This window comes from Gopherus evgoodei, chromosome 11, assembly GCF_007399415.2.
Source record: "Gopherus evgoodei ecotype Sinaloan lineage chromosome 11, rGopEvg1_v1.p, whole genome shotgun sequence".
NCBI lineage: Eukaryota > Metazoa > Chordata > Testudines > Testudinidae > Gopherus > Gopherus evgoodei.
Genome location: NC_044332.1, coordinates 72,857,789 through 72,883,261, shown reverse-complemented (window position 1 = coordinate 72,883,261; position 25,473 = coordinate 72,857,789). Strand labels below are relative to the sequence as shown.

The 25,473-nt window shown below is 42.1% G+C and overlaps 1 protein-coding gene across 8 annotated transcripts in view; it reads left to right on the top strand.

Annotated features, from left to right (window-relative positions):
• The window catches only part of PTPN4 (protein tyrosine phosphatase non-receptor type 4), a 190,075-nt gene that overhangs the window by 93,084 nt on the left and 71,518 nt on the right, over positions 1–25,473 (top strand). For all 8 annotated transcript variants that reach the window (XM_030579718.1, XM_030579717.1, XM_030579722.1 and 5 more), the window contains 4 exons: positions 2,887–2,974; positions 5,247–5,335; positions 17,080–17,143; positions 24,837–25,009. In XM_030579718.1, the coding sequence (XP_030435578.1) occupies positions 2,887–2,974; positions 5,247–5,335; positions 17,080–17,143; positions 24,837–25,009 (414 nt within the window). The remainder of the gene's footprint in view (positions 1–2,886; positions 2,975–5,246; positions 5,336–17,079; positions 17,144–24,836; positions 25,010–25,473) is intronic.

Below are 25,473 nucleotides of genomic sequence, written 5' to 3'. Positions count from 1 at the left end.
AGCGTTATATAGGGGTAGAAGTGTATTTGATCATTACATTGATTACTTTTGGAGAAAAATTGACTGAACTCCTCAACAAATATTATATCCACACAATCTCTGTACCATCCAGAGGATTGCTGTACAGTCCCTGAAATCCAACCATCAAATAGTGAACAAACCAGTAGACAAAGGAGGCACCATCATAGTCGTTAATCATGATGACTACATCAATGAGGCTAACAAATGACTCTGACACCACCTAGCATAAAAATCTCAAAAAAGGCCCCATATCACAATTCACACAGGAATTTAAAGATACCATCAACTCCTTCCCCAGGCAACTCCAAGAAAAACTCTACAACCTCATCAGCCCCTGCTCTCCCACCCCAGTAACTGTCTACATGATTCCCAAAATGCACAAAAAAGGGAACCCAGACAGACCCATCATATCTGGCCATGACACTTTCACGGAAGAAATATCAGGACTCATAGAAACCATCCTCGAACCATTGGCCATGCAAAAGGCCAGCTTCCTCCAAGACACTGCCAACTTCCTCCAAAAACTCCACAATATTAAGGGCCTCTCTCATAATGCCATCCTTGCCACCACAGATGTCCCCTTCCTACGCACCAACGTCCGTCACCATGATAGCATCACTGCCATCACATTTAACAAACACTTTGTCCAAACCATGGGTACTAGGTGGCTCCCCAGTATGCCAGCCTCTTCATGGGCCATCGCAAGGAAGAATTTCAGGGAAAATGCACCACAAAACCAGTGATATGCCTGAGATACATCAATGATATTTTCAACCTCTAGACAGATGACCTAAATTCCTTGATAGATTTCCCCCACAACTTTAACAGCCACCACCCATCAAACTCTCTCTAGAACACTCCCACACCAACATCAACTTCCTGGATACTACAGTCAACTTCCAAACAGCTCTCTACAAGAAACCTACAGATCACCACTCTTACAAACTCCACAGATCCAGCAGTCTTCTCAGACATGCAAAGGAATCTGTTATCTGTGGCGAGGCGCTCAGATACTACAGAATTTGCTCTGAAGACAAAGTCTGGGATACACAGCTAAACACACTTAAAACCGCCTTCGCTAAACAAGGACACTCCACCAGAGAAGTAGATCACATCATGTAATAGGCCATTCAAATACTATGGGAGGATCTGCTTCAACGCAGAAATAAATACCACACTGACTGCACACCCCTAGTTATCATTTACCATCCAACACTGGAACCCATATAGGATATCATCAAACAATTACAACTCATATTTGTCTGCATCCTGAAAGAAATCTTTTCCGAACCCCCTATTCTGGTCTACAACGAACCCTCCAGCCTAGTTAAGCTTATCGGAAGCAAGATCCCCACAGCACCCGCCAACAGAATAACAGATGCAAAAGCTGCAGACATATCTCCACGGCTGTGATGATCATTTTCCCCCACAACACACCTTTCAAGATTCATGGGTCTTGCACGTGCCCATCACTGTGTGATGTACCTCATCCGGTGTGTTAAATATCCCAACAACAGCAATGTTGGTGAAAGCAGACAATCCTTATGCTCTTGAATGAACTCTCACAGTAAAATGATAAAAAACCAAAAACACCCTATCACCATGGGTAAACACTTTTCACAAAATGACCACTCCATATCAGCCCTTTCAGTACTCGTCCTCAATGGAAACATTCAAAAGGCAAGCTTGGGAAGTTAAATTCATAATTCTGCTAGACACTAAAAAACACATACTCAACAGAGAGATTAGTTTTATGGCTCATTACAACAATTTTTAATACATCTCACGGCCTGCTAACCCTTAATCGACCCCTTCATTTTAAGTGGCGTCTTACAGCATACGTTAACCCCTTATGCTTAATAGTTTGTCCCAACTTGTAGTTATCTCAAATATTCTAGTTACCTTCCCCGGACCAGAAAGAGCTCTTCAAAGCTTGAAACCTTTAACTTCCACCAATAGAAGTTGGTCCAACAAGAGTTGTTACCTCATTTCCTTATCTCTCTCAGAAGTAGATACAGCAGTTTTGCATTCATCAGATTTTATCAGTTATATGCAGTTGTATGACTTTCTGCTACAGAGCCAAAAGGATATGAAACAAAAAAATCATTGAAAGTAAATGTCCTAGTTTGTGTAATAATATACAGTTGATAAGCTTCAGTTAAAAAGAGTTAATTAGTATGTTAGGAAATCGGCACTAAAATGTTTAACAGAGGTTGTACTCCACTAACACATTTATTTATTACAGATAGGGGATACTGGTGACTTTAGCAGCTACCAAAATTGCCAATTAGTGACTGACTACACTGCTCAGTTTCAGTCAACCATATAGCAAATAAAAAAGGTTGGGGGAGTAAGGAAAAACAAACAATTCGAAATTGGTTATTGTACAAATATTAAAATCTAGGGTGGACCCTGCAGAGAAGTTATTTCAATTCAAAATGTAGTACTAATTGCAAGAGCAGTTTCTAGAGACTTCACTGCTAACTCAAAGGTTTTCAGACCTTTTAAGATACCTTTCACTGTGCCATTTGACATAAACATATATATGTGCAGAGTATGTGTTGCAGACTTCATATAATGGCACTTTTATTGTGTGGAGGCAGAACTGGCGGAATTATGTGTGTACGCATGTGGAGACCAATCAACTAATTAACAAATATCTGTGAGGACAGTGCTTGAATCACTAGCTAGCAAAGTTACTGCGTGACAATCAGTGTATATGATGGAGTCTAGGGGGCGTTGGTTTATCAGAAAAAATGAGGTTAAAGTAATGAATTTTTTTAATCTGCTTGAGCTGACTAAGAGATCTGGATATTTTATGTACTTTTGGGCTGCTTCGTATTTAACCCATCTTTGTCATTATAGAGGCTTGTCTCCTGCAGAAGCTGAGTTCAATTATCTCAATACAGCACGTACCTTAGAACTCTATGGAGTTGAATTGCACTATGCAAGAGTAAGTTTGAATGAATTCATACCGTAATATAAAAGTAGATTCATGATATTTTGAGGAACAGTTGAGTATAATTTGAGTATAATGTTCAAGGCCCTAATCCAGCAGGGTACTCAGTCATGGGCCTAACTTTAAGCAATTTGAATAGCCCTTATTTGACTTCAGTGGGACTACTCATGCTTAAAGTTACACAAACGTAATGCTCAGTCTGAGGTTAAGTAAGGTGAACATCAAGCTGTGCCAGTTATTTGCAACTGTACTGGATAAATGTGCTTGTTGAAGGTCTCTTTGGCATTCAGGGAAGTTTTGGCCTCTGAAGTTTTAATTTGGCTTCTGTTAATAGCCTGTTAATCTGAATGAGTAGTGCTCATGTTTACTATCTCACTTAAGTTGCAAGTTCCATAAACCTTTGTATAATTTAATATTGTGAAGGTTACATCATTGCAACCAGGGCAATAATACACTTTTTAAATGGACAATGCAGATTATGGCCAATATTGAAGTGTGTATGTAAGAGTTCATTATCTCAGTTCTTGTCAATATATTAAAATGCATCATTTGTAAATAGGTCATTCACAGGAACAATTTCCCATCTGTTTCTTGAAGCCCCACCAACACAGATTTACATTTTACTTAAAACTGTAATCTTCAAACAGCATGGATTCTTCTATTAAAAACAAGTCATGTGTTCTGATTTCTGATCTTAATTCTACATAAAGAAACTTGCTAAACAGGATTTCAACTATTTACAACTTTTACATTACATGGATGTACCCAATCCTTGCTTATATACATATTGGGATATAGAAGGCATTTGATAGAATCAAATTGAAGGACCTGCTATGACTAGAGTGCAGAAACGTTTTTAGCAAAGTATGGTTTGAAATAACAAAAGTCTTATTTGTGCTAAGATCTCCTACCTCCAAACTTAAAACTTAGGTTGACCTAGCTATGTCACTCAGGGATGTAAACAATTTTATGCCATGTGTGACATAGGTCGACCTAACCCTCACAGTAGATGCAGCTAGGATGATGTAAGAATTCTTTGTTTGACCTAGCTGCTGCTTTTCAAGGAGGTAGATTTACTATAGCAATTGAAAAAGCATTTTTGTCTCTTTAGTAAGTATCTATGCTATATCCGCATAGCTGCACCACTACATACGTGCCACTGTAGCGATTGTAGTGTAGACATGTCCTAAGTACAGAAATTGCAACTTGCTTTCACATAGGAGTATAGATTGTTAGTTGAGTTTGCTGTTGGATTGCTGCCAAGTCAGTTTACTGAGCCTGTGATTCATAGTCATCTGTGTTTGGATACATTGTGTAATATATTTCTTCAAGGTAATTTTCATGACTACAACTACTTCCAATAAGTTACCTTCTGTTATAAGGCTATTTAAGCAGATAATTCTATTAGAAGACAAGAATAGGAGTATCTGTGTAAAAATGAAAAAAGATGCATTCTTCCAGAGAGTGGATTACCTCAGTATAAATTACTAAATCAATATTAAAAGTGTCATAATCTAAAAAGGATAGTGGGACTATGAGGCAAACTGCAGGAATGTGCACTTTCCCTTTAGAGCCTGCCATAGCTTGGATTTTTGTTTTTAGACATTATTTCCACTAATTATTACTTATCATTGTAGCATTTGAACACTCTTTAGTTTGTGATTATTACAATTTAAAAAAAATTGGAATTGTGGGAGGAGGAAGAGGCAAAGGCTATGATATAAACAGGGATGGTGCTATGTAAAGTCTTGCAAGTGGTAAGTTGGAACCCCATGTTGAATGAGGAAGGAAGTTGAGGTAGTGGTTCATAGGATTGGAGTGACATGCAAAGAAGATAATTTCAGTCACTTGTCATCGCGTTTACTAGAGTGCATATAGATTAGAGTGAGGGAGACAGTTACTGTAGTCTAGGTAAGTGAATAGGGCATGAAACAGAGATTTAGCAGTGAGAATAGAGGGTGAGGTGGAAAAGGAAAGATATAAATTGTATTTGTGAGGAGAGTACTTCCTAATAGTGAAGGTTAAAAAAAAAAAAAAAAGGAGGGGGTAACTTTTCAGCTCAGGTAAATAGGAACTGTGCCATTAAATGTTCATTGCATTAAAAACTTGCCCCAATAGGTTAATTAAGATATGATTTTGGGGTGTGTGTGTGCGCGTGCGCGAGAGAGAGAGAGGGGATGTGGATGATCGTATATAGAATATATATGGGTTTCTACAATATAGTAATTGTTTTGTTTTGAATCTATTGTTTTGTTCTCTTTTAAAGGATCAAAGTAACAATGAAATTATGATTGGAGTGATGTCAGGAGGAATACTAATTTATAAGAACAGGGTACGAATTAACACCTTTCTGTGGTAAGGAAAACTTTTCAACAAATGCTTTTCTGTTTATTATTTCAAAATATGTTCTTCAAATTAATACAAGCAGCTTTGTGTTGATAAAACAACCTAAAATTATTCAATATTTGTACCTCAGGTATAGTGAGTGACTTCATATACTGTGCACTGGATACAGCGTTTGGATGTTTTTATGAATGAGGACTTTCCTTCTAAAAACTTTTTAGGCTATACTGTTAAATGTTTGTAGTGCATAACATTGTTTCATCACAGTTTTCCTGCAGGAATTTGGAAACTTATGTAGAGTTCAATAAGATTTTGTAGCCTGGGTCAGTGTCATGGAAATTAAAAAGTTACTTTTCTCTCTGAGAAACATTATGACTGTGTTGGATTCTTAGTGTAAATATTTGTACTAGAACTTAGAACTACAATCTTGATCAATAATAAATGATCATGACTGTTTTTTGTGCTATCCCACAGTTCCCGCAGTCTCCGCTGCCCATTGGAATTCTAGGTTGAGATCCCAATGCCTAAATGGGGCAAAAACAGTGTCGCGGGTGGTTCTGGGTACATGTCATCAGGCCCCCCTCTCCTTTCCTCCCTCCGTGAAATCAATGGCAGACAATCATTTCACGCCTTTTTTCCTGGGTTACCTTAGCAGATGCCATACTCTCATTCGCTCAGCTCACCATCCCCATACGTCTCCTAGGTGCTGGCAGACGTGGGACTGCATTGCTACACAGCAGCAGCTCATTGCCTTTTGGCAGTAGACAGTGCATTACGATTGGTAGCCATTGTCATTATATTCCTGGGTGCTCTTTTAGCTGACCTCGGTGAGATCGGTCGGTCGCCTGGGCAGACATGGGAGTGACTCAGCCGGGTCATTCCCATCTTCTGCTGAGCACCCAGGAGATGACAATGACTAGCAGTCCTACTGCACCGTCTTCTGGCAAGCAGCCAGGAGATGATGATGGCTAGCAATTGTAATGCAGCATCTTCTGCCAAGCACCCAGGAGATGATGATGGCTTGCAGTCGTACTGCACCGTCTGCTGCCAGCCTAAATGTAAAAGATAGATGTATCAAAACAAGAAATTGACCCTATTTGTTTTGTGAAATCAATGGCCTGCTAAACCCAGGCTTTTGAATTCAATCCTTGAGGGGGCCATTTTGTGTGACAGTTGCTTGTGTTTCTCCTTGATGCAAAACCACCCCTTTTGTTGATTTTAATTCCCTGTAAGCCATGTCGTCAGTCACCCCTCCCTCCGTCAGAGCAATGGCAGACAATTGTTTTGCGCAGAATCAGGCGAGGAGGTGATGGCAGCGCAATTACAAGAGGGACGTGGTCATAAACTTCTCACAAAGTACGGGCCAGGCAATGTGCCCCGGCAATATGCGTATCATGCTGATGAGTTCTGCATGAGCTCTGCAAATATGCTGGCCAAACAGGAAATGAAATTCAAAAGTTCATGGGCCTTTTTCTGTCTACCTGGTCAGTGCATCTGAGTTGAGAGCACTGTCCAGAGCGGTCCCAATGGAGCACTCTGGGATAGCTCCCGGAGGCCAATACCGTCGAATTGTGTCCACGCTATCCCAGATTCGACCCGGCAAGGCCGATTTCAGCGCTAATCCCCTCGTCGGAGGTACAGTAAAGAAATCAATTTAAAGAGCCCTTTAAGTTGGAAAAAAGGCCTTTGTTGTGTGGATGGGTCCCGGGTTAAATAGAGGTAACACTGCTAAATTTGACCTAAAGTCGTAGTGTAGACCAGGCCCAAGAGAGTGGTGTTTTAGCTCTGTAGGCCTAACATGTTCAGGGTGGGAGACTTCTTATTTTCTTGTGAAAGAAATTACTTTTTAAGGAAAACTTTTGGTGGTGTTGATTCAGTAAGTAACATCCTTCTTCTGGAGTCAGTAGTAAACAAAGTCCTATGACACACATTTTTTCTTTAGTATTTATTAATAAACAAATCCCATTCCCAAAGGGTAGTTATCAGTGGTTGACAGTCATGCTGGAAAGACATAATTAGTGGGGTTCTGCAGGAATCAGTCTGAATCCAGTTCTGTTCAATATCTTCATCAATTATTTAGATAATGGTGTAGAGAATACACTGGCAAAATTTGTGGATGATACCAAGCTGGGAGTAGTGCTAAGTGCTTTGGAGGACAGGATTATACTGTAGTTCAAAATGATTTGGACAAACTGGAAAAATGATCTGAAGTAAATAGGATGAAACTCAATAAGGACAAATGCAAAGTACTCCCCTTAGGGAGGAACAATTAGTTGCACACATACAAAATGGGAAATGAGTACCTAGGAAGAAGTACTGCAGAAAGGGATTTGGGAATCATAGTGCACTGCAAGCTAAATATGAGTCAACAGTGTAACACTATTTCAAAGAAAGCAAAAATCATTTTGGATGTGTTAGCAGGAGTGTTGCAAGGAAGACACGAGAAGTAATTCTTCCACTCTACATAGCACTGATTAGGCCTCAACTGGAGCATTGTGTCCAGTTCTGGGCACCACATTTCAGAAAAAAAGTGGATGGATTGGAGAAAGTCCAGAGAAGAGCAATAAAAATGATTAAAGGTTTAGAAAACATGACTATGAGGGAAGATTGAAAAAATTGAGTTTGTTTAGTCTGGGAAAGAGAAGACTGAGAGGGGACATGATAACAGTTTTCAAGTACATAAAAGGCTGTTACAAGGAGGAAGGAGAAAAATTGTTCTTAACTTCTGAGGATAGGACAAGAAGCAATAGGCTTAATAGCAGCAAGAGAGATTTAGGCTGGACATTAGGAAAAACTTCCTAACTGTCAGGATGGTTAAGCACTGGAATAAATTGCCTAGAGAGGTTGTGTAATCTCCATCAATGGAGATTTTTAAGAGCAGATTACACAGGTTATGTCTACATTACGGGCTTATTCCAATTTTACATAAATCGGTTTTGTAAAACAGATTGTATAAAGTCGAGCGCACACGGCCACACTAAGCACATTAATTCGGCGGTGTGCGTCCATGTACCGAGGTTAGCGTCGATTTCTGGAGCGTTACACTGTGGGTAGCTATCCCGTAGCTATCCCATAGTTCCCGCAGTCTCCCCTGCCCATTGGAATTCCGAGTTGAGATCCCAGTGCGTGATGGTGCAAAAACAGTGTCACGGGTGATTCTGGGTAAATGTCGTCACTCATTCCTTCCTCCGTGAAAGCAATGGCAGACAATCATTTTGCGCCCTTTTTCCCTGGATTGCCCTGGCAGACGCCAAAGCATGGCAACCATGGAGCCCGTTTTGCTTTTTGTCACTATCACTGTATGTGTACTGGATGCCGCTGACAGAGGCGGTACTGCAGTGCTACACAGCAGCATTCATTTGCCTTTGCAAGGTAGCAGAGACGGTTACCAGTCGTTCTGTACCGTCTGCTGTGCCATTGTAAATTGGCAATGAGATGACAGTTATCAGTCGTTCTGTACCGTCTGCTGCTGTCATGGGTGCTCCTGGCTGACCTTCACTGAGGTCGGTCTGGTCATTCCCTCCTTTATGTTGTATCTAAAAATAGAGTCAGTCCTTCCTAGAATATGGGGCAAGTGTACTAGAGAACCAGAGATCACAGCCGGTCCGTGTCAGATCCCGCAGAAATGATGAGCTGCATGCCATTCACGGGGGGTGCCCCTGCAACAACTCCACCCGTTGATTTCCTTTTCCCTCAGCCTTTCTGGGCTACCGTGGCAGTGTCCCCCATTTGTGTGATGAAGTAATAAAGGCCTTGGTTACACTGGCGCTTTACAGCACTGCAACTTTCTTGCTCAGGGGTGTGAAGAAACACACCCCTGAGCGCAGCAAGTTACAGCGCTGCAAAGCGCCAGTGTAAACAGTGCCCGAGCGCGGCTCCCAGCGCTGCAAGCTAATCCCCACGGAGAGGTGGAATACCTGCAGCACTGGTAGAGCTCTCTCCCAGCACTGGCGCTGCAACCACATTCGCACTTCAAAGCGCTGCTGCGGGAGCGCTCCCGTGGCAGCACTTTGGAGTTTTGAGTGTAGCCAAGCCCAAAGAATGCAGGAATAAGAAACACTGACTTTTTAGTGAGATAAAATGAGGGGGAGGCAGCCTCCAGCTGCCCTGATAGTCCAGGCAGGACATTAAATGGTGAGGGGGAGAGGAGTCCAGCATCCCACTGCTATGATAGTCCAGGCAGTACAGAGTCTTTTCTTTAGACATGAAGGGGGAGGGGGGTTGATGGAACTCAGCCCCCAGTTGCTATGATGAGGACGGTTACCAGCCATTCTGTACCATCTACCAGGAATGACTGGGAGTCATTCCTATTTTTACTCAGGCGCCCCCAGCCGACCTCACCTGAGGCCAGCCAGGAGCACTCACAGGCTAATGATGACGATGGATAGCAGTCATATTGTACCGTCTGCCACCGGGGAGGGGAGAGGAGAGGATGCTGCTATTCATTGCCGCAGCACCACGTCTACCAGCAGCATGCAGTAGACATTGGGTGACATATAAAAACGTCAAGAAACAATTTTTTTCCCTTTTCTTTCACAGGGAGGGGGATGGGGGGTAAATGGACAACATATACCCTGAAACACCCCAGACAATATGTTTGACCCTGCAGGCATTGGGAGCTCAGCCAAGAATGCAAATACTTTCTGGAGACTGCGGGGACTGTGGGATAGCTGGAGTCCTCAGTACCCCCTCCCTCCCTCCATGAGCATCCATTTGATTCGTTGGCTTTCCATTACGCTTGTCACACACCACTGTGCTGTGGCCTCTGTCTATCATAGCCTGGAGATTTTTTCAAATGTTTTCTCATTTCGTCTTCTGTAACGGAGCTCTGATAGAGCAGATTTTTCTCCCCATACAGCGATCAGATCTAGTATCTCCCGTACGGCCCATGCTGGAGCTCTTTTTGGATTTGGGACTGCATCGCCACCCGTGCTGATCAGAGCTCCACGCCGGGCAAACAGGAAATGAAATTCAAAAGTTCTCAAGGCTTTTCCTGTTTACCCGGCCAGTGGATCCGAGTTCGGATTGCGGTCCAGAGCGGTCACAATGGTGCACTGTGGGATACCGCCCGGAGGCCAATACCGTCGATTTGCGGCCACACTAACCCTAATCCGATATGGTAATACCGATTTCAGCGCTACTCGTCTTGTCGGGGAGGAGTACAGAAACCGGTTTAAAGAGCCCTTTATATCGATATAAAGGGCCTCGTTGTGTGGATGGGTGCAGGGTTAAATCGATTTAAACGCGTAGTGTAGACCAGGCCACAGACACCTGTCGGGGTGGTCTAGATAATACTTAGTCCTGCCTTGAATGCAGGGGACTGGACTAGATGACCTCTCGAGGTCCTTTCCAGTCCTATGATTGTACGATTGCACTAGGAGAATGGGGCAAATTAAATTTTTTTCTTTTATGTTTGGATAGATGATTGAACAATATTTTTCAAAGTTAACAGAGATTGTCATGTGAGATTGTCACGGATGCTAATCACTTTTCTGCTGCAATAGTTTCTCTTATGGCTTTTCTACAACTTTTGTTCATCTAACAGTCACCTTTGTGATTTCTAATGTCTTCCCCGCCCCCTGCCATCCAAACACCTCCCCTTTCCATACTGATGGACCTTTTCTGTGATGCCTACCAATTGCTTCCTGATTCAGTTGTGCATACCACTTTTAAGAATAGCCAGCCATCACTACTGAAGAAAAACTGGATTAGTGCTCAGATTTGAAGCGTAGGATATAATAACACACACAAAACTAGGTTTAAAGAATAAGTATACGAAGTCAGGCACTCAAAAGTTAGGAAATAACATAACTAAGGTTGCCTATACAAACTTAATTCAGCTCCCTTATGTGTATGCATTATGATACAACTGAGTCTGAGCCTCTAGATTGACTACACAGACGTCTCTGCCTCTTGAGCTAATGGAGTAACTGAGAGCAGTAGTAGGTTGTCATCCTCTGTGTGGACTAGCACTAAAAGAGGATGGGACACTTTGCTAGTGGTTTTCACAGTTATTTACTGAAAGCAGAAGAATGGTCAGACTCAGGAATTTTGGATTCCATTCCAAGCTCTGGAGGGGGAATGTGCTTTAGTAGGCCCACACTCTTCTTACCAGTTCCCTCCAAGCTGCTTCTGGCTCGTTCTTGTCTCTTTCCCAACCCTGGATCCTTGTCCCAGACCCATTCTCTTTATCTGCCCAGTCTCTGTTTCCACTGCTCAAACATCTCATCCCAGTCCCACTCTCCTTGGCTAGCCAGTCCCAGTATCCCTTCCAGGCTTGCTTTCCAAATCCCAATCTCTCCCCCTTCCTATACCCAGTCCCTGTCTCCTTGCCTAGCCAGTAAATTATTGCGTATGTACAATGAAAGTGATAATTAAGGTACATGTTTCTCTTTGAAGCCACAGATTGCTGTGAATCCTACTTCATATCATTTGCATCCTGAAGATTTCTGATCCAGACTTGTTTAGTTTGATTTTGCTTTCTAATTTGTCTAAAATACTAAACAGATATGAGCAGAGAAATTAGCATTTGTCTAAGTGAGAGAGGGGGATATTGCAGAAACTGAGATGTGAGATGAGGAGAGCTTGGACAAGTCTTAGTTGTGGGAATGTATAAAGGCTGTATCTTAGAGACCTTATGTGAAAATCTGAAAGATTTAGATACTGCCTGGAGGTGAGGACCTATAAGGAAGTCCAAATGAAAATGAGGTTGAGGTTATGGGTCTGAGTGACAGGTAGCAGGCTGGTATTTTCCAGGGTGATCAAGAGAAGATGTAGTGGGGAAAGGAAGGTTTGTCTCTAGTCCTGTTGCCTTTCTTGTTTCCTTCTAATTCCTCTGCTCTTTCAGTGATACCAGTGCTGATACCACCTTTGTTTCCTCCCACCTTTTCATGCTCTCTGTATGTGTATATATATCTCCTCAATATATGTTCCATTCCATGCATCTGAAGAAGTGGGTGCAGCCCACGAAAGCTTATGCTCAAATAAATTTGTTAGTCTCTAAGGTTCCACAAGTACTCCTGTTCTTTTTGCGGATACAGACTAACATGGCTGCTACTCTGAAACCTTTGTTTCCTCTGTTACTCTTTCTTCTATAACACCATATTTGCATTAAATGCCCTTCCAAACCGTTCACGAAGCCACTATACTCATTCACATACTTCCTAGCGTTTCTGTTCTGTAATGTCACCTTATAGTTAGTGCTATAAAAAGTGAGATAATAGGCACACAAATGCATGGAAAAAATACTTGAACTATTAAGTGGTTTACTTATTTAAACTGAGTAAATGTATTCTTAGTGTAAACCATGATCTACTTTATCTTTCTTCCCTTTTAGCTAATTAGTCTCACCAGTTGTCACTCTAAAATGTAGATTGTAATCTTTGATTATGGACCCTTTTTCTGGTTTTGCCCAGTGGTCTCGCATGTTCTGTGTGCTGTAAAAATAAATCATTAACAGAATTTTTTACCAAGTTCCAATCATGTCTGTACAATTTTACTGAAGGCAATGGGAATGCATAGGTATCACTGAAGGCATAATTTGAAGGCAGTGAGTATTGTACAGGTATAACTGACTGCAGAATTTGGCCTTCAAATTACTACTGGTGATGTTGCACAAAAAAGAAAATATCAATTTGACTTTAGAGCCCAAGTTGACTTTGCAGAAGATGGCACTTACCAAAAATAAAATCTCTTCACATGTTAACTTAGCACACTTTATATAGAAATATTGCAGCAAAATAAACTAGAACTTCATAATGCTTCTTGTATTCATTTTTCAGAATAGAACTTCTCTTTAAGTGTAACATAGCTGTATCTTTTTTAATGTGCATATTGTGGGAAGATGTTCTGATTGCAACAATTGATGCTTGTTGCTACTTAAAGCTGTTGCAGTACTTAATTTTGTAGGAGTCACTGCAGTGCAGACTTAGATTATGTACACCACAGAAGAAATTATTTACTTCAATTTGAAGATTCCAAATAAAAGGAATAATTCAAATAAGTCATATTAGCTGTTTTATGTTTGGTAGTTGTAAACTGGTTACTAATCCCAGTGTTTGTAGTTCATTTTTCTGGGAGTTGCTGGAATCATTTTGTAACTAATGCAGGTATTTTGAGTGGCTGAGGTACATAATTGGGCCTCTTTAGTGAGCAAGTACTGTATAGTATGTATCATAAGGCTATAAAAATGGTGTGGCACTACTGATTGTATATTATTCACAGTTCAGGGGGTCTTCTAAAATTAGAACTGATACAGCATATCCACTTTATGTGTGAATTTTAGGATTCATCAGTATTGTGAGGAGATCTGCATATGTGTACAGATGATCTTGCTACACCAAAAAGAACCTCCTTGAGTTGATGCAGACCTGATCTGTTTGTGTCTCCTCACCTGCAAGTCATAGTATTATCTGAGTGCCTGTGGCTTGTTTTCTGCAGTATCATTTGAAGTCTCTTAATTTGTTCTAAATTTTGAGTAAATTGAATATGCACTTGGAGGATGAATTCTATAGGTTATAGTTGGTCACACTCTGTATCTTGATTTTGAGGCTAGGATTAGAGGTAAGGAAGGGGTGTGTGTGTGTGCGTGTGCACGCGCGCATGTGTTGCAGGCTAAAGAAATGATTATCTGGCTAATGGACCACTTTGTCAATGATCCTTCCTTGGCGCCTTCCTGTCGAGTTCCCATTGTATTTAGTTGACTTGCAACTGATGAAGCAAAAGGCTAGATATCAGATAGTCTCCTAATCTGAGTTCTGTCAGTTGCTGCATAATGAGATTTTGAAATTTTATGCCATGCCTGTGACAGAAGGATGCAGAAAAGTTTTTCACATCTACCATCAGCAAAGTCATAGTCAGCGGAACTGTTTTGTGTGGTTAATAACATGATGATTCCAGGCTGTGGTCAGTGATGGAGTGAGATTTCCCCTCACTTTGTTCACCAGTGTCTGGATTTGATTATCTTGTTTTCAGAGATTTTTCCTGGGGTGAAGGAGTAGGGAAGGTTGTGATGGGCTTAATTTTTTTTTATGTTGAATATGCTTAGAGATCAAAAAATGCATACATGGCAAAGTCTGAATACACTTGATTATGTTTGTAATGCTTTGTGCACTTGCTAGCCAGTTACTTGCCATGGACTTTATCCTAAGTTTATAAAGCTAGTTTTGCACCTCAGTAACTTTATTAGCAATTTATTTTATTACTTAAGAGTAAATGGGTGGTGGTCATTTTCCTTTGACCTCAGTTATATCACAAAGCTGGAGAAAGAGGTGAAGCAGAACTTGGCAAGTGTAATCAGAGAAACAGTTCCATAGCTGACATGCTGGTGAAGGTTCAAGGTGACTTTAAGCTACTGGTCAAGATTCTGTCACCAAATTAAAGGGAGAATTGGGATGATTTCCTGATCCTGGTGCTTTTCACTTCATTTTTGAATATTGCTCCATCGTCCCTGACAGACACGGCTTATCTTCGAACCTCATTTTAAAAAAAAATCTTCTCAGGAGTAAATTTTATTGTCTTTTCAATGGAGCAAATTGTGCGGGATGGCAAGTATTTTCAGAAGCACCCAGAGGAGTACAGCCTGGCACCCATTAGATCAGGGGTGGGCAAACATTTTGGCCCAAGGGCCACATCTGGGAATAGAAATTGTATGGTGGGCCATGAATGCTCACAAAATTGGGGTTGGGGTGCAGGAGGGGGTGAGGGCTCTGATTGGAGGTGCAGGCCCTGGGGTGCAGCCAGAAATAAAAGTTCAGGGTGTGGGAGTGGTCTTCGGGCTAGGGTGGGGGAAGTGGGGTGTGGGGGTGAGGGCTCCAGCTGGGGGTGTTGGTTCTGGGGTGGGGCTTGGGGTGCAGGAGGGTGCGCCAGGCTGGGATCGAGGGGTTTGGAGGGCGGGAGGGGGATCAGTGCTGGGGCAGGTGGTGGGGCATGGGGAGAGGCTCAGGGGTTCAGGCTCTGGGCAGCGCTTACCTCGAGTGGCTCCTGGAAGTAGCAGCATGTCCCTTCTCCGGCTCCTACGTGGAGGCGTGGTCAGGCAGCTCTGCATGCTGCCCCATCCACAGGCACCACCCCTGCATGCTGCCCCATCCGCAGGCTTCGCCTCTGCAGCTCCTATTGGAGTGCCCGAGGGGATCATTGGAGTGCATAGGAGCTGGAGGGGGGCCATGCCGCTGTTTTCGAGAGCCATGTGGCATGGCCCCCAACCCTGCTTTCCAGCTGGAGCGCCGGAGTGGGGCAAGCCCCAGCCCTTGCTCCCCAACGGGAGCTGAAGGGCTTTAGTTTGCCCACCCCTGTATTAGATCATTGCCATCTTCTTCAAATTACAGAAGTTGAAAGTTGTCATTATACCCCATGTAATTTTGATTTAACAAAATACGGTATGCATTCTAGTTAATAAGTCCACTTCATACAGGTTTGTTTACCCAGTGATAGTGCTTCCTTGCTTGGTTTTGTGGAAAAGTTCTTGTTCAGAAGGACAGCAAACACTTAGATTTCCCAGTCCCTTACTCTTTGTCTTTCTTACACCTGTGGTATGGGCTTTTTCATAGACCTAGTGGGAAGGGGACTCTTACTGAAATGATGACAGGACATCAGTGGGTTACTATGAGAGCACATTGAAGAAACTTCACTTAACATAACTGCATAAACTGACTATTTTTGTATTTATTCTTATAATAGCCATTGATTTAGTTCTGACCATAGCTGCCTGGAATTATATAAGATATTGTCGTTATATAACTGACCATAGCATTTTATCAGAATGAGCAACTCGCATAGAACAAGATGGCAGCACTTGTCAAAGAATACACTTGACCTTCGGTTCCTGTGCTATAATTGACTTTACTAGATAAAGGGACTTCTTCAGCAACAAGGAAGCAGACTTCATTCCATAGGTCACAGGAAGTTGCTTTAACAGAACAGCAGAAAATCTCTTAAAGTAGTCTAAAGTAGAAGAACACAGCAGGCTGTATTGTAATGAGAACTCCAACTTTCAGATGTTGCCATTATTTCAGAAAGCTGCTCTGGCATGGATAGAGTACAGGAATTAGTAAATGATCTTCAATTATTACTGTACAAGGGGGCTTTTTAAAAAAGTATATTGAAATATTCTGTTCTAAGAATATTTTACATTTTAAAAACTAGACTTAATTTTACAAAATGAATTGCACCTTATTCATGACTATTAGATATACCCTATTTTAGGTTAGAATTAGTTTCTTTTCTCTATTGCTACTGCCTGAGGCTGATTTTATCCCTGGTATATTTCCGCATCCTGCATTGCTGTCACTAGCCTCTAACTTTCTTTTAAGTGACACATTAATCCCAGGAGTTTCACATAAATTTAGTTATTGCTTCAATATTATAGTAATGTGTTTCTAATAGATAAGATACGACCCCTGCAGAGATGGTGATTTCTCAGTAAGTAACAGAAGCTCTTAAAAAAAATAGAGAATTTATTAAGGATTTACAGTAATACTAAAAGATATGTACGTGGAACAATTATTCAAAAAATTACCAGTATACCAATGAAATGTACATCGGAAGAGTGCCTTTGTTTACAAAACTTTAAATCATACAAACTACTAATATATCCATTAGTCTTTTTAGCTATTTCCGGCCAACTGAAATTTCATATGAATTAAATTAGTTCTCTGTAGAAAATATACTTTTTAATAAATGTACCACAATTGTTTTAATGTGATTTAATTATACTAAACGTGTATAAATATTCTGATTTTATTTCATTTTTCATTTAGGTTGAAGATTGTAAAAATTTCTTTTAAGTGCAAACAGTTTTTTATTCAACTTAGGAAAGACTTGGTGAGTACTCGTCTTAAAATTTGGTAGTCTGAAAAATAACAGCAGTGAAGTTTTCCCATAAAGAAAAGACTGCATTAGCCTTTCCCTGTTATGTTGATTCTGTGTCTTTACCTATAATAAAACATTCAGTTCTACCAACTTTCTACATAATTCAGTAATTATCCAAAGGGCAGTTAGTCTGTTTTAAAACACTTCTGGTTGTAGTTTGTTTTGATTGAGTTATCTTAAATATTAGAAGATTTTAAATTCTGTATATGTAGACTGGCTAAAATCATCTGCTCTTAAATCAGTAAGAAAATAACATATCGTCTTAGTTTTAATTTTGGTTTGAGTAGAAATCAAGTTAAATTGAAGTTAAACATAATGCTTGATATTTATTTGAAGGTTTTTGAGTTTTTATGTAAACTTTTAGTTAAATATGCTGTTTTTTATTTATATTTGTCTGACTTTATTAACATAGACTGGTTTTGTCCCCCTTAAATTTAAATGGAAAATTGATGACGACATCTTATATAATTCCAGGCAGCATAATATATAAATAGTGCTACTTTTAGAGACTTCTAACTTTTTTTAAATATGTCTGAAAAGTTATTGAAGTTTTCTATAAAGTGTAAGTTTTTTGCTGATTATGGTTATTTGACATCTGTAATGCAACGCCATAGGACTGCGTGATACTGAACTCCATGAGTAATGACCTTGTCCATGTCCCAAAGAATTTACACGTATGCCATGCATCCAGAGCCAGAGCTTTTCCAAGTAGAATTGCTTGGTGGTCCGTGCATACGTCCTTGTATTGCCTTGTGGTTGTTTCTTCAGTTCCTTCTCACCGCTGGGTGGTCTGAGTCAGAGCATCTGCTGACTTTTTGTTCTTAGTGATGCATTTTCAAAATATTTTGCAAAAACAGTTCCTATTTTTGTTTGTAGTTAGGATTTTATTGTTTTTCATTGTACTTTAGTAATTCCTAGCAGTTTTTATAAATAAGGACCTTGGATGCCGCTCTGGCTGTTTTTCTCGTCAGACAAATCCCTCTTTCACCCCCACTTCTTCCCAAGCTCCTGGATCTGGGTACTGGATTATATCAAAGACACCGGGATTCAAAGTCTGTGCTTCCTGCTCTTGCTCATTTTCTATCAGTGACAAACAGCAATGCTGTTTGTACTCTTTGGGGAAAGTCCACATTGCTTCCAGGTGCAGTATCTGCTCCTCCTTCTCCTGTACATGGGAAGGCCAATCTCTCCGCCTCAAAAAACAGCTCATGGAGGTAGCTGTGGTCCTGAAGTCGGATCCTGGCCACAGAATCCCCCATACGTTGATCTGAGCAATCCAAGAGTGGTACTGTGGAGCCTCTGTCTGGATCTGCTGCTACCAAAGCTACAGACCCCATGTTGGGGCCTAGCCATGAGCCATGGCACCATGCACATAAGCATATCAGTAAGTCTTCATCTCAATCCAAGAGGGACACTACATCATCCATGAGTTCAAGCCACCGAGGAGCTACACGCTCCAAGGCGCACAAGAGTGATAAGAGGCCACACTGCTCACCAGATCCCCTGATGCTGTATCCCGCCTGGCTCCGCTCCATCAGCGTCCTGTAAATTTTCAATCCTGAGACCACGCCCCTTTACCAGTTCTGGTCCTGTCAGTAAACAGGATACCATTGGCTCTGGGGAAAAATCAGAAGTGCTCCTGGCCTCACGAACTGTTAGCCTTGGAAGGAGTGTGGTCTCCACGTGTTCTGGTGCACTCACCTCTGCAGAGGGCTCCATCTCTTGCATTACATCTGCCTCCTGCTGGCCATACCTCTCTAATGCATTCTGTTCTGATGGCTCCATCAGCACCGCCATTCACTCAAAACTGCGAAGACCAGAACATTTGGCGCAATCTGCCGCCTCTGTTCTGGAAACACAACTGCCTGAGGGTTCCGAGGCTCCATTGCAGTTTCCTCCTTTGCCGTACCCAAGAAGCTGGTATCTGGCTCTTTGGGCACAATTACGACAACAGCAGGATCAACTGAGCTGGCTGTGTTGGAGCTCGAGGCCCAAATATTCACCTTAGGAACAGTCTAATTCAGCTTGGGAGAACTTCCCCGTTTCACTATCCAACCCTTCATCCGATAGATATTCGGAAATGGGGTTAGACAATGCACAGATCAGCCCGGCTCAGACAGTGCCAGTGGATCCAGAGAGATTCCCTTTGTGGTCTCCTGATGCCGCTGTGTCATCAACACTTTCCTCCCCACTAGCTGACTGTTGTCAGTTTCAAGAACTCCTATGGAGAATTACCAATGTTCTTGAGATGCCACTGGAAGAGGTGCAGAATAGTCAGTGCCAGTTACTAGACATTCTGCACATATTGGCATTGGCAAGGGTGGCCGTACCAAGCAATGGTGCCATTCTTCAACTGGTACGCACGATGTAGCATACCCTGGCCATGATTGCACCGACCCCAGAGGAGGCTGAGAAAAGGTACGGTGTCCCCACCACCCTCACAAAGGGTCAGAATTTTTATTTTCACACCTTTCACGTAACTCTTTGGAAGAAGCTTTGTCAGAGCAGACCAAACAACACCCATGGTCCACCCCAGCAGACAGAGAGGGTAGGAGATTGGACCTCATGAGTTGAAAGGTCTTCTCCTTGGCGGGACTGTAGTTCTGGATCTCAGTGCCCACTCACTGGGTGACACTCTGGTTGTTGATTGGTAACATTGGACAAACTACGCCTCCTTCCCCCCCCCCCTCCACTATCCTGTGTCCTCTACAAACTCGAGTGGGAGAGAGCGATGTCCATTCTGATCACTCCATTCTGGCCTCACCAATTCTGATTCCCTCCTCTTATCCGCATCTCAAAACAACCTCAACTCCCACACCAGACATTTCCGGAACTGCTGACACAACACAACAGCAGACTCAGGCATCTAGATCCATGGATGCTACACCTGACAGCATGGTGTTTGGATGAACACCACTGTTAGCATGAGAATGCTGATTAGCAGTGCAAGACATCCTCTCCAGTAGCCAAAAGGACTCCATGGGGATATCCTATCAGGCCAAATGGCTACGCTTCACCTGCTGGGCCCAACAGCAAGGTCTTGCCCCTGAATCTGTGGGAATCCCATATCTCCTCCATGTGAATGGCTTGGGACTTGCTCTCAGCTCTTTCAGAGTGCATGCAGCCACCATTAGTGCTTTCCATCCTTCTGTGGCAGATCAGTCGATTTTTATCCATCCCTTGGCCGCCTGCACTCTCTGGCCTCTCCATTAAGGTCGCTTTCCTTGTTGCCATTACCTCAGCAAGAATGGTTGGTGAGCTGGGAGCCATGATGGAACCCCCCCCCCTTTTTACCATGTTCCATAAGGACAGGATGTCACTATGACTGCATCCCAAGTTTCTGCCAAAGGTAGTTTCACAATTCCACCTCAACTAACCCATACATCCACCTACCTTCTTTCCAAAATCACATGCCTTGAATGAGGAATGGCAGCTTCATTCCCTCAATGTGCGTAGGTCCCTGGCCTTTTATCCAGAAAGCCGATCCGGAAGTCACCCAAACTATTTGTTACCATAGTGGAGAGAATTAAAGGACAGGCCATTTCCACCCAGACAATCTGTAAGTGGGTCTCAGGGTGCATTATGCGCTGCCGTCACTTGTCAGGGATCTCCCCACCAGATGAGATATAAGCCCATTCCACGAGAGTGCAAGCATCAACAGCTGTGTTACACAACGTGCCCCTTGTGGGCATATGTAAGGTGGCCACATGGAGTTCAGAACACACCTTTTCCTCTCACTGTGCTCTGGTACATGATTCTGCAATGTATACTTCATTCGGCACAGTGGTCCCCCATTCTACGGTTCAGCCATCTTCCTCGCACCCTCTGCCTCTCAAGATACTGCTTGTCAGTCACCCTCTGTGGAATACAATAGGGACCGTCACTTGAAGAAGAGAAGGAGGCTGGTTACTTGTAATGAGGTTCTTCAAGATGTGTGGTCCCGATCTGTATTTCAGTCCCACACTCTTTCCTGTCTGTTGTGGCTATGGTAGGTCTGCAGTGGAGAAGGAAATGGAGACATGGCCGGGCCGCCCCACTCTTTATCGCCTTGGGTGAAACTGCAAAGCAGTACAAGGGCTCGTGTACACTGCCGAGCAATACTGCTTTGAAAAGCTCAGGCTCCGGGTACATGGCACGTGCACATAACCCTTTGTGGAATACAGACAGGGACCACACATCTCGAAGAACCTCCAGTTAGGTCCAGGTAAGTAACCTCATATTAATACCAAGAATAAGGTAATACAGTACAATTAACATGTCATATTAGGACTGTCTTGATATGGTTCTTGTTTATTCTTTAAAGGAAATCAGTGGACCACTGAATGCGGAATAATTAAGTAGATTGAGAAGGTGGGGAGGTGTATGTAATGTACATTATTAAAGAAGATATTCCAAGTATGGGAGATGACATGGGCGGTGCTTATTAGAGAAGGAAAATAGGGCTGTAGAGATAGAGAGGGAATAGGTGTACTGTAGGATCTTACTGTGAGAGTTGTTGGTGACCACTGATATAGCTGTACTCTACAAACTCTGTCCACTTACGCAGTTAGTTCATACTATGGAATGGTTTCTTTCCTCTAGCTTCTTCTGAAAATTTCAGCCCTTGGGCCCAATTGTGCAAGCTCTCCATATGTGAGACTTCAGTGAGTACTGCATACTGTTAGGTCCCTTGTTTGTTTTGTCCCATACACTAATTTCCCTCTGCATGATGAAACTGTTCCAATATTCCAAGAAGGTTAAAGGAGGGATGAGTCTCGGTGGCTTGGAGAGGGAACTAGCCAGCAAGTGTCTTTGAAGGAGGATGCTGCAACTAGTAAACAAAGGCAGGTGAAATGTACTTAACCCAACCTTCTGCTTGAGAGAGAGCCAAGTTAGCATTGGTTATATCTTGTTAACTTCCATGGCTAGTAACCAACTCCTTCAATTGCCAACCTTTTCCAGCACCTGCTACCTTTGCTCTGCTCTTCCTATTAGTAAGCACAAAAAGGTATTAATTACTCAGAGTTGAATATCTCAGCTGTCCTTGAGTTTATCAACAATGGCTGTACCGTCTTCCCATCCTTTAACTCTCATGTGTGCATGCTTGCCAGCCGACTTCCTCTCCTCCTCTGAACCATTAGGGCTAAGGCTTACTTTTTTCCTCACTCTTGTTGGAGTCTTGGAGCAGGGAGGCAAGGTTTTGGGGATTTTTTTTTCTCTGTCACAGCACCCGAGCATAATAGCTGGGAGATGGTCTATTGGCAGCATCCTCCTCTCCTCAGCTGATAATTCCTTCAGGCTCACTAGACACCTAGGGAGACCTGTTGCTGAACTGAGAGCAGTGTCATTAATTAACTTAAAACACACACACTGTTAGATTTCAGAGTAGCATCCGTGTTAGTCTGTATCCGCAAAAAGAACAGGAGTACTTGTGGCACCTTAGAGACTAACAAATTTATTTCAGCATGAGCTTTCGTGAGCTACAGCTCACTTCTTTGGATGCATAGAATGGAACACACAGGCAGGAGATATTTGTACATACAGAGAACATGAAAAGGTGGAAGTATGCGTACCAACAGGAAGAGTCTAATCAATTGAGATAAACTATCATCAGCAGGAGAAAAAAAACTTTTGAAGTGATAATTAAGATGACCCATAGAAGGTGTGAGGAGAACTTAACATAGGGAAATTGATTCAATTAGTGTAATGACCCAACCATTCCCAGTCTCTGTTTAGGCCTGTGTTAATTGTATCTAATTTGCATATTAATTCGAGTTTAGCAGTCTCTCTTTGGAGTCTGTTTTTGAAGTTTTTTTGTTGCAAAATTGCCACCTTCAAGTCTGTCACTGAGTAGTTAGAGAGGTTGAAGTGTTCTCCCACTGGTTTTTGAATGTTATGATTCCTGATGTCAGATTTGTATCCATTTATTCTTTTGTGTAGAGACTGTCCGGTTTGGCAAGTGTACATGGCACAGGGGCATTGCTGGCATATGATGGCATATATCACGTTGGTAGATGTGCAGGTGAACGACCCCTGATGGCGTGGCTGATGTGGTTAGGTCCTAGGATGGTGTCACTTGAATAGATATGTGGACAGAGCTGACATCGGGCTTTGTTGCAAGGATAGGTTCCTGAGTAGTGTTTATGTTGTATGGTGTGTAGTTGCTGATGAGTATTTGCTTCAGGCTGGGACGCTGTCTATAAGCGAGGACTGGCCCGTCTCCCAAGATCTGTGAGAGTGAGTGTCATAACATTTCTTCCCAGATCTGGACCTTATCGTCCAAAATATGGGTGTTAGCATGAAAACCTCCAAGCTTAGTTACCAGCTTGGACCTGGTATTGCTGCCACCAGCTAGGAATTATACAGTGCCTAGCTCACTGTGGTCTCCCCAAAACCTTCCCTGGGGGACTCCCAGACTCAGATGCCTTGAGTCTTACAACAAAGGGAAATAACCCCCTCCCCTTGTTTCCGTGTTACTTCCTCCCAGGCTCCCCTCCCTGGATGATCCTGAGAGATTCCCTGCTTCCAGTCCTGGAAACACAAGTACCAAGAGATCTAATCTCTCTTCCCCCTCACCCAGAGGGTATGCAAAGTCAGGCTTAGTAAATCTAACACAAAGAGATTTTCCCCTTGACTTCCTCCTCCCACCAATTCCCTGGTGAGCTGCAGACTCAATTCCCTGGAGTCCCCACTAAAGAAAAACTCCAACAGATCTTAAAAAGAAAACTTTATATAAAAAGAAAGAAAAAGACATTAAAAATAGGCTCTGTATTAAGGTGACAATATACAGGCTGGCAAGCTTAAAGGAAAAAAATGAATAAACAGCCTTATCCAAAAAGAATACAATTTAAAACATTCCAGCAACAACACACATGTAAATGCAAAAAAACCAATATAAACCTATTGTCTTACTATCCTTGTACTTACAACTTGGAAACAGAAGATTAGAAAGCCTGGAGATAGAAAAATCACTCTCAGAGCCGAGAGGGCACAGACACAAGACAAAGAACAAAGGACTCACACCCAAAACTTCCCTCCACCCAGATTTGAAAAAAGTCTTGTTTCCTGACTGGTCCTCTAGTCAGGTATTTGGTTCCCTGTGTTAACCCTTTACAGGTAAAAGAAGATTAACCCTTAGCTATCTGTTTATGACAGTGAGGGATCATTTTTAAGGATAGGTTGTAGATCTTTGATGATGCGCTGGAGATGTTTTAGTTGGGGACTGTAGGTGATGGCTAGTGGTGTTTTGTTATTTTCTTTGTTGGGTCTGTCCTGAAATATGTGGCTTCTGGGTACTCTTCTGGCTCTGTCAATCTCTTTTTTCACTTCAGCAAGTGGGTATTGTAGTATTAAGAATGCTTGATAGAGATCTTGTAGGTGTTTATCTCTGTCTGAGGGATTGGAGCAAATACAGTTATATCTTAGAGCTTGGCTGTAGGCAATGGATCGTGTGATGTGTAAGAGTTATTCATAGAAGGGCTTTAAAATGTGTAAACTTGGGGGTCATTAGATTGGCACTTCAAACATACTCTGAAATAGAATGCTTTGTACTGTTTTGGAAAATATAAGTGTTATAATGAACAATAATAATCTTAAATACATTTCTTAAACATCATAGAGAAGCATTGTAATTTTTCTAAAATCAAATTATACTTTTCTTTTTTAGCATGAATCTAGAGAAATGTTACTGGGATTCAATATGGTGAATTACCGAGCATGTAAGAATTTGTGGAAAGCTTGTGTTGAGCATCACACATTCTTCCGATTGGACAGACCACTGCCGCCTCAGAAGAACTTTTTTGCACATTATTTTACTTTGGGTTCAAAGTTCCGGTACTGGTAAGTAATTGTTGACTGTGATAATGACTGATACCATTCTGGGGTGTGAAGTTAGGACAAGAAGTAATGGGCTTGATCTGCAGAAAGGGAGATTTAGGTTATATGTTACAAAAAACTTTCTAATTATAAGGGTAGTTAAGCTCTGGAGTAGGCTTCCAAAGGAGGTTATGGAATCCCCATCATTGGAAGTTTTTAAAAACAGATTAGACAAACACCTGTCAGGGATGATCTAGATTTACTTGGTTGTGCCACATCACAGGGAACTGAACTGGGTGATATCAAGGTCCCTTTCAGCCCTACATTTCAGGCTTAGGCCTGTTACTCAATGTGAGGGGAAAAACCAATAACTGAAAATGTGGAAATGACAGAAGTGTTTTATGACTTTTTTGTTTCAGTTTTCGCCAAAAAAGTTAGTAGCGATTCAATGTTAAACATAGTGAATGCCAGTGAAAATAAAGTAGGAT